This window comes from Coregonus lavaretus (assembly GCF_964263955.1).
Source record: "Coregonus lavaretus genome assembly, chromosome: 14".
In the NCBI taxonomy this organism is placed as follows: domain Eukaryota; kingdom Metazoa; phylum Chordata; class Actinopteri; order Salmoniformes; family Salmonidae; genus Coregonus; species Coregonus lavaretus.
The window spans coordinates 35,242,452-35,262,082 of record NC_140001.1 but is presented as its reverse complement, the minus strand read 5'-3'; the positions used below and the strand labels follow the sequence as shown (position 1 = coordinate 35,262,082).

At 41.2% G+C, this 19,631-nt stretch overlaps 1 protein-coding gene across 1 annotated transcript; it reads left to right on the top strand.

The window, feature by feature from the left end:
* Positions 1-867: 867 nt before the first annotated feature.
* Positions 868-19,389, top strand: LOC311141753 (cytotoxic granule associated RNA binding protein TIA1-like). The gene is made up of 12 exons (XM_084177190.1): positions 868-1,099; positions 1,909-2,005; positions 9,080-9,178; positions 10,375-10,429; positions 10,636-10,723; positions 10,917-10,992; positions 11,147-11,255; positions 11,482-11,577; positions 11,674-11,758; positions 11,884-12,025; positions 12,114-12,265; positions 18,056-19,389. The coding sequence occupies exons 1-12, from the start codon at positions 1,065-1,067 to the stop codon at positions 18,192-18,194; spliced, it is 1,173 nt and encodes a 390-aa protein (XP_084033316.1). The 5' UTR covers positions 868-1,064; the 3' UTR covers positions 18,195-19,389.
* Positions 19,390-19,631: the final 242 nt, after the last annotated feature.

Genomic DNA, 19,631 nt, shown 5'->3' with positions numbered 1-19,631 from the left:
GTATGACAATTGCGTACTTTTTCCACCACTGCTAATAAGCAACTCATTCTAACACTGAGAAAAATTGAAATGTCATCAATTATAAATTACATGACCTCCCCTGGACTTGATTGACTGAAATTTAAAAAGCATGACCCTCCAGGTAACCATTCTGTAAATTTCGATCCATAATACTGTAACTTTAGAGTTGTGCTGGTCTGTCTCTATCCTTATTTTATATGGGTTAGGCATATTTATTCTGATGCATAGGCTTATGCCTTCCTATTAGTTTTTTCTACAATGTTTTACAATGAATAAAAGCTCAAATTCAACAAAACGCATGTGTAATAATTCGAATTATGAAATCATATATCTCATCATTATATGACTTGGATTTCCTCCTCGTATTGTAGGCGCCGCTGGTGTAATGGTATCATGGAAGATTCCCATTCTTTCGACCCGGGTTCGATTCCCGGGCGGCGCACATTTTTTTCTCTCCTTGTTTTCGCCAAATTCCCTATCAAAATCATTGTGAAAAAGGTATGGATTGAGTAATTTGTCAACCGTCACCTATGTGTTTGCCTTTATCCTGCACGAAAGCAAAGCAAAGATTTCCAAAGGTCCAAGCTACAGTGTTGCCAGTTGTGATCAGTCACGTGGGTTTCCCAGACGTGTGTTCTTCTTTGTTAATCACAAGTTTATGGATGCTTATGTATCTGAAAATGTCGTCATTATTCTAAAACTAAAGGTTTTGAAATATTATTATTATTAGTGGTTTACTGACGCCTGCTGCTGCTGAAGCGCGAAACAAATGATTTAATTATGGTCCATTCATTGCGCATGCGACGGTGGTGGATATCCCCTTGATTTTCCGCCATCTTCCTCTTCGGTTGTGCAACCATTGTTCATACAGGCTAATCACAGCTGGTTTGCGGTCAGCGACTGGGTTACGTTGTGCGCCTTTTTATAACAACTTCTTGAAGTCTACATGAACATTATCCAAAAGTCACATATTTAGAAAGTGTGTATTCCTCAAAATACCATAGCTACACGGATTACTCATTCGGGGCAGTACCTACGAAAACATGATGATGATGGACGACGAACAGCCCAAAACCCTGTAAGTAGCTAACGCGGGCTAGCTAGCCAGATATCAATTCGGTAACGTTAGCTAGCTACTTCAAATTGGGCTACAAAAAAGTATGCTCCAGCATTTATAAACGCCCATGTACTCATGTCTTGTAGACTGTCACCGTGTAGCCATTAGCTAAGACAGAAAGTTGATGGTGCAAATCAATCAGGCCAGTCCATGGCTCGAGCCTTCTCAGAACACATAACTAGGCTAACTAGCTAGGAAACGTTAGCTACTAGCTAGCTCTTTAACTAACTTAACTAACGAGCTAGCTAACGTTACGTTGTCTCACCAAATACATTAGTTAGCTAGATATCGTTTTAACTAGCTAGTTAATTACTTGATCATAAAAATCTACTTGGTAGTGATTTAAATGTAGCCGTGGTTCACTTGTCCATTTCAGAAATTCTAGCTAGCTACTACTGTACTGTTTAGCTAAATGTACCGGTTTGGCAGAGAAGCAGGCACCATTGTTGGCTAACGGAGTGGCAAATTACAAGTATGCAGAGACATAGGTGTCATCCTCTAACTTGTGCCCTGACGTTGGTCAATTTTCCCAGTATTACATTTTATCCGTATGTTATGGACTGGTTATTAGTTTAATATGATAGCTAGGTGGCCTAACTAGTGAAGTGTTTCCCCTATATGCATTTAGCAGTGGTGCACCGCCGTTGCTAAATCGTGGCCGCTACTGTAAAAATAAATAAAATGCATGCCTTTTCTACCAGGGTGAAGTAAGCTTGCTGGAAGTTGTAACTTCCTGGTCACAAGTACTTGTCTTTTCCCTTCTACTCCAGGTATGTAGGGAACCTGTCCAGGGATGTCACTGAGCCCCTCATCCTACAGGTTTTCACACAGATCGGCCCCTGCAAGAGCTGTAAAATGATTGTTGATGTGAGTATCCCTGGGTCCTGGACCCAAGTTTGAGATTGAGATTTGTATGATTTTGATATTAGGGATGTGACATGTAAATGTTTTCTTAACATTTTAAACTGCATTTTTTTTAAACAATTTGTTTTTCTGTTCAAACTGTAAGAAAAATGCATACTTTCATGTGAATTAACAATGCAAAATATGGTCCGATTGCGTCCTATACCACATGACCGCTAGGGGGGCCAGGCGGATCCAGTATCTCAGAAACTGACGCCCTCCTGGGCTTTTCACGCACGACAGTGTCTATGGTTTACTGAGAATGGTGTGACAAATAAAAAACATTGTCAGCGGCAGTCCTGTGGGCGAAAACAACTTGTTGATGAGGTCGCTGGAGAATGGCAAGAATCGTGCGAGCTAACAGGTGGGCCACAAACAGACAAATAACAGTGCAGAAAAGCATCTTGGAATGCACAACTCGTCAATCCTTGTCACTGATGGGCTATTGCAGCAGACGACCACAACGGGTTACACTCCTATCAGCTAAAAACAAGAAGCAGCAGCTCCAGACACGCGATCACAAACACTGGACAATTGAGGAGCGAAAATACATTGCTTGGAACATGACAGCAAGTTCAGTTTACTTGAGGGGCCTGCACAGTCCTCAGACTCGGATGAGACGGAACGGGCTGTTTGCAGTACGAATGTACCGCCGCACAATCTGCCGCAACTGCGTGATGCTATCGCTTCAGCATGGACCAACATCCCTGTGGAACATTTACGACACATTGTAGAATATGCCGAAGATTTCAGACTGTTCTGGAGACAAAGGGGGGTCTGACCGGTACTAATGGGTGTACCTAATAAACTGACCAGTGAGTGTATGTCCATTATGCAGGATTGGAATGCATGATTTGTCACCAGTACTTGAAAACGTGAAATAAAACAGAAAAATAAATTAATACAAATGGCCTGTGCCAGTATTATGATAGTGGTGATTTGTTGCCACATATGATTTGTTTACGTTTCTGCCATTGTTGCTAGATTGAGTACCTAGGCCTACAACAGCGCTATCTAGTGGTCACGTCGGGGGCAGCAGTTGTTGACAACTGTAACTAACCCTTTCCCTAACCTTAACCTAATTCTCTTAACTTTCTACGTTAATTCACCTAACCTGCTGTGTTAGTTCTCCTAACCTGCCACGTTAATCATCCTAACCCTGTTATGTAAACAAACAATCTGTGGAGACAAATCATCAGTTTCACCCCACTGGCAGCCAATCATGTCACTCACGACACTCACGTGGAGCCATTCAGTATTGTTGTTTATGTATGTACCCAGTAAGCTGTAGCATTATCAATGCTTTTCAAAAGGAGACAACTCACAAATGTGGAAATTCAGGAGATTTTTGTAAATTCTGATTTTTTTTCTGAAGAATCAGATTGTGACAGTGAGGAGCTGTCCCTCAACCTTGTGGCCAATGAGAACCCTGACCACCAACAAAGGCCCAGGTCCCTCTGAAGATACTGGTAGTGGTGAAGTACAGGAGGTCTGCGGTAGCTGGAAGGCCGCCAGCCATTTCACCCCTCCTGTCCCTGCTGTTGGCATTAAGTCCCAGTCTGGAGTGCAATGCCCCTTGCCATCTCCCTCTGAGGCAAAGTGTTTTAAGCTGTTTCTGACAGGGACATAGTGGAGGACACCAATCGCTATGCCTTAGAGCTATAGGAGATTAGGGAGCCACAGGGAAGGTGGACCACCTGACGGGAGAGAGAAAGATCAAACCAGACGGTGTGCTTGACTATAATCGCAAAATGGGGGCAGTGAATAAGGCGGACATGATAAACAGCTTTGTGGCATGTGCTTTGAAAACCACCAAGTGGTAAAATATATTTTCAGTCTGATTGACACTGCTATCCTCAATGGCCACATAGTTCACCACCAGCTAACAAGTGAGATGATTACTGAACAAGGTTTTTTGTAATTAGACATACAGTTCACATATAAATCAAATACAGTTCCATTATGCAATTATATTGAAAATATCCCGCCCACCTCCCCCCACTCCCTCCTCATCCTCTACTCCCTCATCCTCCCTACTCACTCTCCAAACAGTATGTTGCTAGCATACAAAATATGTCCTCAATCTTCGGCAAGACAGATTTCCAGTTATGTTTGCAAGTTATGTTCAATACTGTGTGTGTGGTTTCTAAAAGTACAGAATAAAGAGGAGTTATTAGCAATTAGAATACAATATCAGGATATAGCAATAAAACAATATTACAAGTAAGTAGCATAACACTGCTATAAAAATAAGTTGCATTGACAATCACAATTATGAATGATATAACTGTAAAACTCTAACTGAAAAGCTCCAAGGGGGCAGGACAGAACAGAGCTATGCTGAACAGGCCAAATGACAACCCAGGCCATGGTCATAAGGCCAGGGCAGCTTCAAAGGATACAACACAAACTAATACTTATCTGATGCAATTAGCATTGTTTTACAGAGCTTAAAGAAGAATGTCGCTAGCTACATGAGCACAATTGAGTATAACACCATAACGGTTATGAAATTAGTACCTTGTGTGTACGCAGTTATAAAGGAATACACACAGAATACGTTATGCTCCATACATATGGTTTGCTACAGTAGAAACGACAACACAATATACATAAAATATTATGATAGCATAGTTAGGCACTTACTTTCATAGGAACGCACATAAACTCAGCAAAAAAAAAAACGTCCCTTTTTCAGGACCCTGTCTTTCAAAGATAATTTGTACAAATCCAAATAACTTCACAGATCTTCATTGTGAAGGGTTTAAACACTGTTTCCCATGCTTGTTCAATGAACCATAAACAATTAATGAACATGCACCTGTTGAACGGTCGTTAAGACACTAACAGCTTACAGACGTTAGGCAATTAAGGTCACAGTTATAGAAACTAAAGAGGCCTTTCTACTGACTCTGAAAAACACCAAAAGAAAGATGCTCAGGGTCCCTGCTCATCTGTGTGAACGTGCCTTAGGCATGCTGCAAGGAGGCATGAGGACTGCAGATGTGGCCAGGGCAATAAATTGCAATGTCCGTACTGTGAGACGCCTAAGATGGTGCTACAGGGAGACAGGATGGAGAGCTGATCGTCCTCGCAGTGGCAGACCACGTGTAACAACACCTGCACAGGATCGGTACATCCGAACATCACACCTGAGGGACCGGTACAGGATGGCAAGAACTGCCCGAGTTACACCAGGAAAGCACAATCCCTCCATCAGTGCTCAGACTGTCCGCAATAGGCTGAGAGAGGCTGGACTGAGGGCTTGTAGGCCTGTTGTAAGGCAGGTCCTCACCAGACATCACAGGCAACAACATCGCCTATGGCCACAAACCACCGTCGCTGGACCAGACAGGACTGGCAAAAAGTGCTCTTCACTGACGAGTCGCGGTTTTGTCTCTCCAGGGGTGATGGTCGGTTTCGCGTTTATCATCGAAGGAATGAGCGTTACACAGAGGCCTGTACTCTGGAGCAGGACCGAGGTGGATGGTCTGGGATGGTGTATCACAGCATCATCAGACTGAGCTTGTTGTAATTGCAGGCAATCTCAACGCTGTGCGTTACAGGGAAGACATCCTCCTCCCTCGTGTTATTAGTAAGGAAAACGACAATGAAGGCAATGTGGGCACCAACCGGAAAATGCGCCGGGGGGGGGGGAGTTTGTGCAGGTTCTGTTCTGACTGGAGATGCGCAAATGTCTGCATACTTGACCAGGGGAAGTGCTTGGGCTCACATCGAAGAGAGAAGTTTGTCCTGCTAATCGTAATGCCTCCAACGTAAATTGTCCACCACAGTGAAATGGGCTACTTCTATGTGAATTGTTGAGGTGGAACACACCTCAATTCAAACGGTTGTTAAATAAAACTAAATAATTAGAAATTGACAAGTTGAAACAGCCTATAGATAATTAGCAGGCAGCGTGTCTTGGTTTGAGGGCAGCGTGGGTTAACTGTCCTGTTGCGTAACAATCACATTTTGGAACAGAGTGCATTCTGACATCACGTGCATAAAAAAACTCAAGCTGGGGGGACCGTTAAAGATATTTGGAACTCGCGCGTTAAACGTTTTATGCTGTTTTTAGGTTCTCTGCTGTGTGCACAGAGAATGATAGAGGCCTCTTGGCCAAAAGGCTGTTTTAGCATGGACAGCGCCATAGAGTACCACAGTATGAGTCATAATACCCATAAAACCTAGCAGTCAAACAGGGAAATGATTCCAATCGTTTTTCCACCATTAATTTTTCCCATTGGGAATTTTAGAAAAACTTAAAAGAGCTGTGTTTTGTTCAGGCTTACCATGGCGTGATGATTTGATAACTGTGTAAATCTTTCTTGGACAAGGTGACTTTTATCAATATAGTCACCTGTATTTACCTCCAACAAATGAAAGGCTAATTAGCTGCTAATGTGGCTATCATAAAGAACTATAAATGCCATGATGATATGGACGAGACTTCCGAATCGAGGCAAAGGTAAGAATCTCTGTACTAACTGTCTGATGTTATTATCTATGCATAGTCACTTTACATGTACATATTACCTCGACTAACCTGTACCCCCGCACATTGACTCTGTACTGGTACCCCCTGTATATAGCCTCGCTACTGTTATGTTACTGCTGCTCTTTAATTATTTGTAAATTGTTTTACTTATACATTTTTTACTTAACACTTATTTTTCTTAACTACATTGTTGGTTAAGGGCTTGTAAGTAAGCATTTCACTGTAAGGTCTACTACACCTGTTGTATTTGGCGCATGTGACAACGTTTGATTTGAAATGTAGTAATTAATACACTTGCTACATTTCTTTAAATGTACCTGTTAGCAAAGGTGCCAGCTAGAGATGACATGCAGGAGCTTGCTGGGATTTGTAGTCTTGCATGATGTCTACTTTGATGCTAATTAGCATTTTCGAATCAGCGTAAATAGAGCCAAAATATATTGATAAGTCACCTTGTCCGAGAGATTTACACGGTTATCAAAACGTCACGCCAGGGTAAGCCTACACGAAACACAGCACTTATTTTAAGTGTTTCTCAAATCCTCTATGGGGAAAAATGAGTGGTGGAAAAATGATTGGAACTATTTCCCTTTTTGACCACTAGGTTTTATGGGTATTATGACACCTCCACTGTGGGGCTCTATGGAAAATAACATCATTTGAGGGACAGAATAGTAATAGTAATATGCCATTTAGCAGACGCTTTTATCCAAAGCGACTTACAGTCATGCATGCATACATTTTTGTGTATGGGTGGTCCCGGGGATCGAACCCAATCAAACAATAGTGTGATCTATACTGTTCCGGAACAGAACTGTTATTATTATTTTTTTAAGCATTACAACCGGTTAATAACGTTATTTTACGGTTTAGGGCATTTTCTTCTCCCAGTCCCACAAAAATCACAACAAAGCACCTATGCAAAGCCCTCACTCCGTCACTCAAACTTATTCCAGCGTCTGCCTGCCAGCTTGAAATCTCTGTGTGTGTGTGTAGCCTACTTGCCCTACTGACGACATTACAAGCGTGATTCAGAAATTAAGGACAGATGTTTAATTGGAGAATGCATTAACATTTTCAATGCTAGTTAAGGATACTATATCACTTTTCACATTGGATTTATTAACTACAAAAAGGTATGATGTGTTTTTAACTTGTGTTGCTCTTCACACACAGGTTTGTTAGCTAGCTAACGTTTGCTCTGGTCCAACGTTAAGCCATCAGACATTCAAAGCTCCTACATAGAAGCCACTCCTCCGTAGGTATAATACTGTGGGCCTAATTCAGATAGTGCATCTCATAACAAGACGCCCAGCTCTTCAAGCCAAGCTTCCTCCACCCTCTCGCTCTCTCCCCACCTGCAAAATGTCAGTCTCATCTCTCGCCCTACACTGATCTGGCCATAGTGACTGGCAGCACAGTGCATTTGTCTTTCATTATGATTAAACCATACTGTTATGGCAAAATACAATTAGCTTTTAATGACTTTACTACACAAATAAAATAGCTTACCCGCTCTATAGCAAGCTGTTCTATCCTCACTGATTGGTGAAGTAATTTAATGTCGAGCTAAATGTAAAAAATGACTGAAAAGTAGTGAACTGGGTGGGGTTTCCTATGGGCTATAGCCTCAATGGCGCTGCCCATGCTGTCAGACGCTATAATGAAACAGATTAGTCCTTTATCTCTATGGCTGTGTGCCTCTCCATGTTGTCAGAGGTCAGTACTCTTGCAGAGCAACCATTATACAATTTCTCCACCCGGGCCGTCACGGTTTTTCGACATGGCATGTTGTAGTCTGGTTCTAGATATGCCATCGGGTATTGAAGCCTACATCCTCAACTATTGACAATGGCTGCATATCAACTGCAATCATTTCTGTAGTCAGTGCTGTGATTTTTCTCACTCATTTACATTTACGTCATTTAGCAGACGCTCTTATCCAGAGCGACTTCACTCCGTCCCTTATCACACTTATTTAGTGTGAAGATGTCTGTTGGGGGCCTGTGCTGCTGCCAGCAACGGTTTGGCTCTCACCCTTTCAGATGGTTAAATATTGCACCTGTACTACCATTACTGTACTTCAATTCCACCTCACAAAGTTTACATTTCACCACCTTCTCAGTGTATGTATTGCCATACAGCACTTTTTGTTGTTGCCATTTTTCCAATTTATAATCTGACGTGCAGAGTGCTTTATATCCGTGGCAAATAATTTGAAAGATTCATATCTCCTAATGTTACAGCATTTGTTTTTCGGTTAGGGATTTTTTGTTAACGATCCCAAATTCATTTAAACGTTAATTAATTAATTACAGTTAGTTAGAGTGCATACATTTTTTGTCATACTGGCCCCCCGTGGGAATCGAACCCACAACCCTGGCGTTGCAAGCGCCATGCTCTACCAACTGAGCTACACAGGATCTAATCGACAGATGTTTATGGTGATGGTAACTGTCTGATAAGTACATGTGGCTAATATGGTTGACACAATGCTTTGGACTCTTTGTAGCCTAACTCTTGTTGTCCTCTTACAGACTGCAGGCAATGACCCATACTGCTTTGTGGAGTTCTATGAACACAGGCATGCTGCCGCGTCACTGGCTGCCATGAATGGACGTAAAATTATGGGTAAGGTAAGCTATCGTATCTACAGGGTGAGTTGGGATGGGTGGGTTGTTGTTGAAGAAGTTTGACCAACCAGTAGGCCTAAATTATGAGAGCACTATCTGAGTCGGGCAACGAATATCTCACCGAAGTTGAAATGGCAAAGTTATGAATTGCGTTGTAAAGTGAGAATGGCTTATTCCGATTTCCCGTCCAACAGTAAGTACATCCCCAGAGTAAATGAGACTAATAGATGTGTGATCTGATTCAAAGTAATGGCCTAACCACCATAGTTGGTTCCAATGCTGACTACCAGGCATGTCCATGTATAATATGTCTGATCCCATTTCTTCAGATATGGAGTACGCTAGGTCTGTTGTATGGAAATCGAGTGCATTCTCACTTAGTGGTTGATTGCATAGTCACTTTACCCTTACCTATATGTACAAATTACCTTGACTAACCTGTACCCCCGCACATTGACTCGGTACCGGTACCCCCTGTATGTAGCCTCGTTATTGTTATTTTATTGTTACTTTTTGTTTTTTTTACTTTAGTTTATTTAGTAAATATTTTCTTAACTCCATTTCTTGAACTGCATTGTTGGTGAAGGGCTTGTAAGTAAGCATTTCACGGTAAGGTCTACAACTGTTTTATTCGGCGCATGTGACAAATTAAATATATGTTCTTGACCGATCACTGTTTTCTTTTGCAAAACCACTCCCTATGCTAATAACCCCTAAAGCTATATTTAAGGGAAATGGGCCCTTTCCTTATCCAAAGTAATCCACAGTAGCTGTGCATTACATTGTCCTTGGCAATAGCCAACTAAAACAATTTCTGTACCTTTTCCAGACCCACAGCTTCACAACAAATATAGGTCCTAACCTCAGCAGAAATATATTCAGTGCAAATTATGTTATCCTCAACAGGTAATGAAGGACCATTTGAAGAGTAATACAAGTTGATAATGTCACTGGTTTGTAAGTCCTTTGTTACTTGGACCTTTTATTCAGTTTATGTTCCAGTTGTTTAGAGTGCTCAGGTGTTCTGTTCTCTGCTCATCACTGCATTCAGAGATTCACACTGTGTTTGGTCATGGCTGGCTCATTTCTTTCACACAGAAAGCACCACACAAACTGAGGTAGTAAAATAGCCTATTGTATCTAAATGACATAAAACATACCCCACCTGGCCTGTTTTCTATCTTCCCTTCTCTCTCTAGGAGGTTAAAGTCAACTGGGCCACAACGCCAAGCAGTCAGAAAAAAGACACAAGCAGTAAGTGCCTAGCTACCTTTTCAGTCAGTTCCATAGAAAACCTTATTGAGGGTTCCTCTGAGAATGTGGTCATTTTAAATTTACATTTTAGTCAATTAGCTGTTATCCAGAGACTTCTATAAACAACAACAAGGCAATTCTTGATTTCTTCAAAGTGCTGCATCTAGCAAGTTGTCACAGTAGTTGTCTCTCCTGTCCTCCAACAGATCATTTCCATGTCTTTGTCGGAGACCTCAGCCCCGAAATCACCACAGACGATGTAAAAGCGGCCTTTGGTCCATTTGGGAGGATATCGTAAGTACCTCACAAACATTCATGTCTATCTGCTCTGTCCATCTCAAGATTAATAAGTCACTCGTGAGTTAATAATAATACTTTGGATGGCTTGAAATCACACATTACTATTTAGGACATATCAGACAGCAGTTTGTTTTTTTATGGTCACATTATTCCTTCCTCATATTGAGTAAATAGTGTTTCTCCTCAGGGATGCTCGTGTAGTCAAAGATGTGGCGACAGGGAAGTCTAAAGGCTATGGCTTTGTCTCTTTCTTCAACAAGTGGGTAAGTGTTATGGATGGATGAAATCACTTACATAGGGGATTTAGTCATAACTCAAAACTGAACGGGTTCCTGTATATGTAGTCATAACATTATCCTTTGGTATTTGGGTGTGTAGATGGGTCATGTGATTTAATATATATGTTGCTACCCACAGGATGCAGAGAATGCCATTCAGCAGATGGGTGGCCAATGGCTAGGTGGCAGACAGATCAGGACCAACTGGGCCACTAGAAAGCCCCCAGCCCCTAAAACCACCTATGAAAGTGAGTCCAGGCAAGATAGGCTTTCCAGGGCGTTTGCCATTGAGCAGAAATGGTTGGTTATATCTTACCATTATTTGTTTATCTATTTTGTCCTCTAAGATTGGTTAAGTGCAGAGTAAAATGTAATAACTTTAATAAATGTTACTATATTTTGTGTTCCTCGGATCCTCTTATTTTGTTGAATGGCAATGCATTTATTCATTCTAAATTCCCCTGTGTCTAATAGCCAACACGAAGCACCTGTCCTTTGATGAGGTTGTGAACCAGTCCAGCCCCAGTAACTGCACTGTGTACTGTGGAGGAGTCGGCACCGGTCTAACAGGTCAGTAGTCTGTTATTGAAGTGGTCACTTTCTAGTGTGAGAGAGAGTTGGTGAGAGAGAAACGGGTCTTTGACATGTCTCCCTCCTGTTTTCTAGAACAATTGATGAGACAGACCTTCTCCCCCTTTGGACAAATCATGGAAATCCGTGTGTTCCCAGACAAAGGATACTCTTTTGTGCGGTATGTCATGAGATCAAATCACTAAACAGACCTCTGACAAACATTTAGTATCCTTGAAATATAATTTTCTGCGGATGTTTCTCAGTACCTTGCACTCAGTATTTTGACTCCTCTCCTTTGTCCAGGTTTAACTCTCACGAGGGAGCAGCCCATGCCATTGTGTCTGTGAATGGGACTTCGATAGAGGGCCATATGGTGAAGTGTTACTGGGGTAAAGAGACCCCAGACATGATGAGTCCTATGCAGCAGGTGCAACAAGTTCCCCAGGTATGAAACCACAGCCAGAGGCTTCCCCTCATCGACACCGCTTAAACACACACTCTCTTACACGGTTGTCCTCTCTCCCCTACGACAGAATAAGGTGGGCTTTGCAGCCCAGCCCTACGGCCAGTATGCCCAGTGGTACGGCAATGCCCAGCAGATTGGCCAGTACGTCCCCAACGGGTGGCAGGTACCCACCTATGGGGTTTACGGCCAGGCCCAGGCCTGGAACCAGCAGGGTTTTAAGTAAGTACATAAGGACATCTGCAGGGCTCCCCTCCCTTCTCCTCCAGCAACCAGGGCTGTAGCTGCGTGTTTTGAGTTTCCTCGGTTGGGCTTCCCCAAGGGCAGCTAGGCTCCAGCTCAGTTTCCTGCAGCTCTAGCCAGGAGAAGGAAGGAGCCATAATGTCCTTCAACCTCCCCTCTCCACCATATCCAGCTCACGAGGACAAAGACAAAACACTTAAAATATATTTTCAAAGATTTAAGTTGATTTATTGGTCAAGATAACAGCATTTTCATTCTTTTTTTTTTTTTTAATAAAAAGAGCACTAATTAATGCCCTTTTTGGCCTTTCAAAATGGCCACCGTTCTGGGTCTAATTGGACTTGTCCCCGATGTGAGTGTCAACTCAATGAGGACAGTGAGGAAATTGGGATTGTTGAAACACACTGAAGGGGACCTGCTGCCCTGCCCTCTGAAGCTTCTCCCAGTGCAGAGGGATAAATCATTTTATTGTGCACGTGTCACATCCACTTTATTCATTTTTTTTTGAGTGCCATGTCATCTTTTGTTACTTCATTATTTTTTTGAATATAATTTTTCTCCTGAAGAGTTTAAGGACATTGCTACTTGAAATGGGGTGTTGTATGAATTTGTTTAGATTATAGCCACATTTTGAAATATTACTAGTCATTTTCTTGTCTCAAATTGATAATGGGGTTTGAGTGCTGCATAACACAATCCTGTTTTAACTGCTCGTATAGCAGCAGAAACAGAGTATACCACAGCAGTTACGTAATATTATTTTTTTGTTCTTGTTTTTTGCTCTAATCTAACGAACCAAAGAATGCAGTAACTTGTAATCATTTGTTGAAAGTTTCAGTTTTGGAAATAGAAGTCAGTGTATAGAAATTGCAGAGTTATACATTGCCTTCAGAAAGTATTCATACCCCTTGACTTATTACACATTGTGTTACAGCCTGAATTCAAAATGGAATAAATAAAAAAATAAAAAATATATATATATATATATATATATATTACCGTTCAAAAGTTTGTGGTCCTTGTTTTTGAAAGAAAAGCATTTTTTTTTTGTCCATTTTAAAATAACATCAAATTGATCAGAAATACAGTGTAGACATTGTTAATGGTGTAAATGGCTATTGTAGCTGGAAACGGCTGATTTTTAAGGGAGTATCTACATGGGCGTACAGATTCATTATCAGCAACCATCAGTCCTGCATTCCAATGGCACGTTGTGTTTGCTAATCATTTTAAAAGGCTAATTGATCATTAGAAAACCATTTTTTGCAATTATGTTAGCACAGCTGAAAACTGTTGTGCTGATTTTAAAGAATCAATAAAACTGTCCTTGAAACTAGTTGAGTATCTGGAGCATCAGCAATTGTGGGTTCAACTGGCAGCTTCATTAAATAGTACCCGCAAAACACAAGTCTCAACGTCAACAGTGAAGAGGCGACTCCGGGATGCTGACCTTCTAGGCAGAGTTGCAAAGAAAAAGCCATATCTCAGACTGCCCATCTTAATCTTTTATTTTTATTGGCCAGTCTGAGATATGGCTTTTTCTTTGCAACTCTGCCTAGAAGGTCAGCATCCCGGAGTCGCCTCTTCACTGTTCACTATTTAATGAAGCTGCCAGGTGAGGACCTGTGAGGCGCTTGTTTCTCAAACTAGACACTAATGTATTTGTCCTCTTGCTCAGTTGTGCACCGGGGCCTCCCACTCTTTCTATTCTGGTTAGAGCCAGTTTGCGCTGTTCTGTGAAGGGAGTAGTACACAGCGTTGTACGAGATCTTCAGTTTCTTGGCAATTTCATGCATGGAATAGCCTTCATTTCTCAGAACAAGAATAGAGTTCCAGAAGAAAGTTATTTGTTTCTGGCCATTTTGAGCCTGTAATCGAACCCACAATTGCTGATGCTCCAGATACTCAACTAGTCTCAAGAAGGCCAGTTTTATTGCTTCTTTAATCAGCACAACAGTTTTCAGCTGTGCTAACATAATTGCAAAAGGGTTTTCTAATGATCAATTAGCATTTTAAAATGATTAGCAAACACAGCGTGCCATTGGAACACAGGACTGATGGTTGCTGATAATGGGCCTCTGTACGCCTATGTAGATATTCCATAAAAAATCAGCCGTTTCCAGCTACAATAGCCATTTACAACATTAACAATATCTACACTGTATTTCTGATCAATTTGATATTTTAATGGACAATTTTTTTTATTTTCTTTCGAAAACAAGGACATTTCTAAGTGACCCCAAACTTTTGAAAGATAGTGTATATATTTCACCCATCTACACACCATACCCCATAATGATGTTTGTAAAAAATGTTGGCTAATTCATTGAAAATGAAATACAAAATTCTAATTTACATAAGTGTTCACACCTCTGAGTCAATACTTTGTAGAAGCAGCTTTGGCATCGATTACAGCTGAGTCGTCTTGGGTATGTCTATCACCTTTGCACATCTGGATTTTGGGATTTTTGCCCATTCTTCCTTGCAGATTTTCTCAAGCGCTTAAGTTAGATGGGGAGTGGCGGTGAACAGCAATCTTCAAGTCTTAAGATTTTCAATGGGATTCAAGTCTGGGCTTTGGCTGGGCCACTCAATAACGTTCACGTTCTTGTTCTAAAGCCATTCCAGCGGTACTTTGGCTGTATGCATAGGGTCATTGTCCTGTTGGAACGTAAATCTTCACCCCAGTTAAAGGTTGTTTGCACTCTGAAGCGGGTTCTCATCGATGAGTTGCCTGTATATGGCTCCATTAATTGTTCCCTCTATCCTTACCAGTCTCTAAGTCAATGTTCCCTCTAAGCTGCGCACGCAGCTCCCCCGGGACTGCCGCACAGAATAAATATCAGACCGCGCAGAGAAGCACGAGATTAAACTTCACTCAACTTTCAAGAGTTGTCCCCGTTAACAGTATCAGCGTTTCCCTTTACTGTGGGAATTGTGATCGAATCAACACTGTAAGCCACTTTCATTGCAACATACCGAAACAAAACGAACTATGCAAGATATTTTGTTGTAGGCAGAATGCATCGGAGTATGATTCTATTGCATTGACAGGTACAACTCAGGCCTGTACTCTACATAGACTGCTGCGCCATAACCAATCAGAGCTGCAGTAGGCCTAAATGCAGATAGACCATTGCCATATATGGATCTGTGCCATTCACTTTGAACTGTACTGTTTACAGCATGAGCGGTCGTGAGTAAATGCTCTTGTTTTGAAATCAAAGCGAGAGCTACATGTAGTCATGTTTGTTCATATCCTTTGCTAGTTAGTGAGTTATTAGCCAAGTTATAGATCATTTTTAGTCCGCAACGGGGGAGTGATTGCTTCCTACAAGAGCACAAAACGTGTGCATTTCTAGCCATCTTTGAAAAGCGAGTCAGGTAAAGGGCTTTTTGTCTTAAATGGGCAGTGTTGTATTTTGAGACTGGCTTGAATAAACTAAGTTGCCAATAGGCAGAGGAGAGCATAATTTGTCTGATTCTGTGTAATAATGGTATGGTGATAATGATGCATTTTATTTTGTAAAGTGGTTTCTTGCATCAAACACATTTTCAGTCACCTTGTCTGAAGGACAAGTGGATAAACAGGTTAATGTCAAGCCCTGCAAGGTTTTTTCAAAAATGTCATGGAATGTAGGCCTACATTGAACACCACACATTGGCTGCTACTGTAGGCTGAACGATAGAAACGCTATTTCCATGTCAAAATGTTATGGGATGCATTTTCTTCATTGTTTATGGTAGGCCTACATTATGATCAAATAGCCACAGTAGCCTACTTGACCACTATTAAAATTAACTTAAAGCGGGTTCAGCCTCAGTGTTCACAGTAAACGTGAGCCAGAATTTTCACAACATTCAAGTTTGCGCTCCGCAGACCTGAAATTTGCTCAGTGCCTAAATGTTTGAGGGAACATTGCTCCCAGTTCCTGCCGCTGAAAAGCGTCTCCATAGCATGATGCTGCCACCACCATGCTTCACTGTAGGGATGGTGTAAGACAGGTAATGAGCTGTGCCTGGTTTTCTTCAGACGTAGCGCTTTGCATTCAGGCCAAAGAGTTCAATTTTTGTCTCATCAGACCACAGAATATTTTGCCTTATCTCTTTTCACATGCCTTTTTGCAAACTCCAGGTGTGCTGTCGTGCCTTTTTCTCAGGACTGGCTTCTGTCGGGCTATTCCCATAAAGCCCAGATTGGTGAAGTGCTGTAGAGACCGTTGTCTTGTCAGGTTTTCCCATCTCAGCCAAGGAGCTCTGTAGTTCTGTCAGAATGGTTCTTGGTCATCTCCCGGACCAAGGTCCTTCTTGCCCGTTTGGTCGGACGGCCAGCTCTAGGCAGAGTCTGTGTAGTTCCATATTTTTTCCATTTCCCAATGATTGAGAACACTGCTCTTGGAAACTTTCAACACTAGAAATGGTTTTATACCCTTCCCCATATATATGCCTCATCACAATTATATCTAGGGACAGTTCCTTCATGGTATAGTTTCTGCTCTGCCATGCACTGTCAACTGTGGGACCTGTATATAGATAGCTGTGTTTCTTTCTAAATCATGTCCAAACAATTGAATTGGCCACAGGTGGACTCCAATCAAGTTGAAGCGACATCTCAAGGATAATCAAAGGAAATTGGATGCGCCTGAGCTCAATTTGCAGTGTCATTGCAAAGGGAGTGAATATTTATGTAAATGCAATATTTCTGTATTTCCTTTGCTCTACATTTGTGTGTAGATGGGTAAAAAAATAATCAATTGAATCCATTTTGAAATCAGGCTGTAACTACAAATGTGGAGTAAGTCAAGGGATGTGAATACTTTACGAAGGCACTGTACTTACATTCCATTTTTATGTAAACGTCCAATTTGTTTGACTGTAAGTCGCTTTGGATAAAAGCGTCTGCTAAATGGCATTTAAATTTATGAAAATATTATGAGGATATAGTAGTCTACCTAGAAAGATAGTTGAAGTTTAATCTTAAAATAAATCTCAGCCTGAGCTACATGTTCTCCTACTTCTTACTATATTGAGCTTATCTGTGACTGTCACCAATACCCGATGATGTGCTGACTGTTCAAACGTTAACGTTTCCATCCAGGTATTTGTTGCATAATGGATGTTGCTAAAGATTTGATTAGGACTAACAAAAGTAATGAATGGGGTTTAGGTATGAAAACGATCAACAACAAAAAAAATCCCCCTTTTGTAGTGGTACAGGATTCAGGAAAAAGTGTGAAATTCAACTCCACAGCCAAATTTAAATGCAGCTGGTCCTGCTTCAGCTGCTCTGCAACATTGACCAATTTCAGCAGCTTTGGGTGGGATGTGAGGAGTCAAAATACACATTATTTTATGTAAATCTACACCGCAGTGGATCGTGACAAATGTTATACACTGAGCCTATGCTCTGTCCGCATACCCACTCCCACAAAGACCATCTCTTCGCCCTGTTACCATTTTCAATTCCTACCATATTCTCTGCTGTCTTAGATTTTGGCTTATCCTCTGACACACCCTGACCCTTGTGTTCTCTCATCCTCTCCTCAGCTGACTCTTGCTCAGTTTGGTGTGTGCGCTCTCTGGCAGCGTCCCAAATGGCACCATATTCCCATTATATATAAGTCCACTACTTTTTACCAGGGCCCTGGACAAAAGTAGTGCACTGTAAAGGGAATAGGGTGCCATTTGAGAGGCTTCGTCTGTCTTGCCCCTGTCGCTTCCTCTTTTCTAACCTGCTGGCGTTTTTGTCTCTCTTTCCCCTGTTTGCAGTCACTTACCGGCCAGTGCTGGGTGGACAGGCGTGAGTGCCCTCAGTAACGGTGGGGTTATGGAAGCTACACAGGGATTGAATGGGAGTATGCTAGCAAACCAGGCCGGTATGGGAGCCACTGGATACCCCACACACTGATGGGGGGGATAGTCAACTCTTTACTGGCTACGGGAGCATCACAGGGATCTGTATTATATCCCCTCCACTTGTGGCAGACTAAGACTTGTTGGTACATGGAATTTGAAGTGGAAGTTGACCTCTACTAAAGCCAATGAAACTGATTTCATTGGAAGTTAAGGGGAGCCATGGAGGACTTTATAACTACACAGGTATTATGCTGCCCTTGTGTTAGACAGACTACATGGGCAGGACTGTACCATTTTAAGTGAACTGTAAATTAATATAATTGTTAAGGAGACACTTGGATTTGCGCCTTTTTTGGTTTGTTTAGTGTCTCGAACTGCTACCATTTTCATAAGGACTCTTGAACAGTCAACATAACGTCGTTGTGATTTTTTAAAAAGATGAATCATCCATTTTGAGTTTGATGCATGAATCATGTAAAAAGTCATGAAGTAATAAAATTGATCTGTTTTTTTTCTCTAATTTTGCTTTCAATTAAACCAATTGCAGGGATAGATGCCACTGCTTTTTTTCTGTAAGGGCAGACATATTGCACAGTATTCTCTTGTTTGTTTTGTTTCCAAGAGGATTTATTTTTGCATTCCATTTTCCCCCTTTAAGCAATTTTTTTCCATCTCCAAAAGAAATAATGTGTAAATAACCATACATTCATTTCGAACTGTATAAAGGAGAATGCAAATGTTCACGATGGGAGTTTGCTTGCTTTCTTTTTTTTTTGATAACTGAAGAAATTAAACATTGTTAGTAGCAACACTATCAAGTGCATATCCATGGTAACTGGCACAGTGATACATCTACTTCCAGGAAGGGAAAAGAGCATTGCTATGCAGTGCATAAATTAACTCAATTTTGACTTTGAATACTAATTATGTGCATAAATTGAGTTTTCTGCCATTTTCTATGAAGTAAGATCAGTATTTTTTATGGGAAAAACTGAATGAATCAGACATGTGAACTGTTGCCCCTTGGACATGTTTTAGTACCAGAGAGATGGACCAGACCCATTGTGTTGCCTTATAGGGTTGTTTGCTTCGAACGGACACAATATCAATAAGATTAGGCAGTGTCTACAGACCTTTATTTTTTTTAAATGCTATCCTCTGGGGGTTTGATAATGTTTCTGCTACTATAATGTGTTCTTGCTTTGTCCAATTAAAATGCTGATGTGCATAATAAAGCATTTTCTGTGTCCTGTGTGATTTAGTGAAGATTGGAAAATATTCAAACAAGTATTCCAAGTGCCTATGGAAGTTTGATATTGTATTAGGTATTGAAGTGAGATACAAACCCAATCACACATTGATGGGTAAAAGGGGCATAGGGAACAAACAACTTGAATATTTGCCATTTAGATTGCTTTTAATGAAAGAAGTTGAACAACATTGGCTGTACACTTTTTGTTGTTATTGATGTGGTTGTACCACAGATAAC

Coding starts and splice junctions, on each gene's coding strand:
- LOC311141753 (XM_084177190.1), top strand. CDS start 1,065: ATGATGATGATGGACGACGAACAGCCCAAAACCCT. Junction 1,100..1,908: donor GACGAACAGCCCAAAACCCT/GTAAGTAGCTAA, acceptor CTTCTACTCCAG/GTATGTAGGGAACCTGTCCA. Junction 9,179..10,374: donor GACGTAAAATTATGGGTAAG/GTAAGCTATCGT, acceptor TTCTCTCTCTAG/GAGGTTAAAGTCAACTGGGC.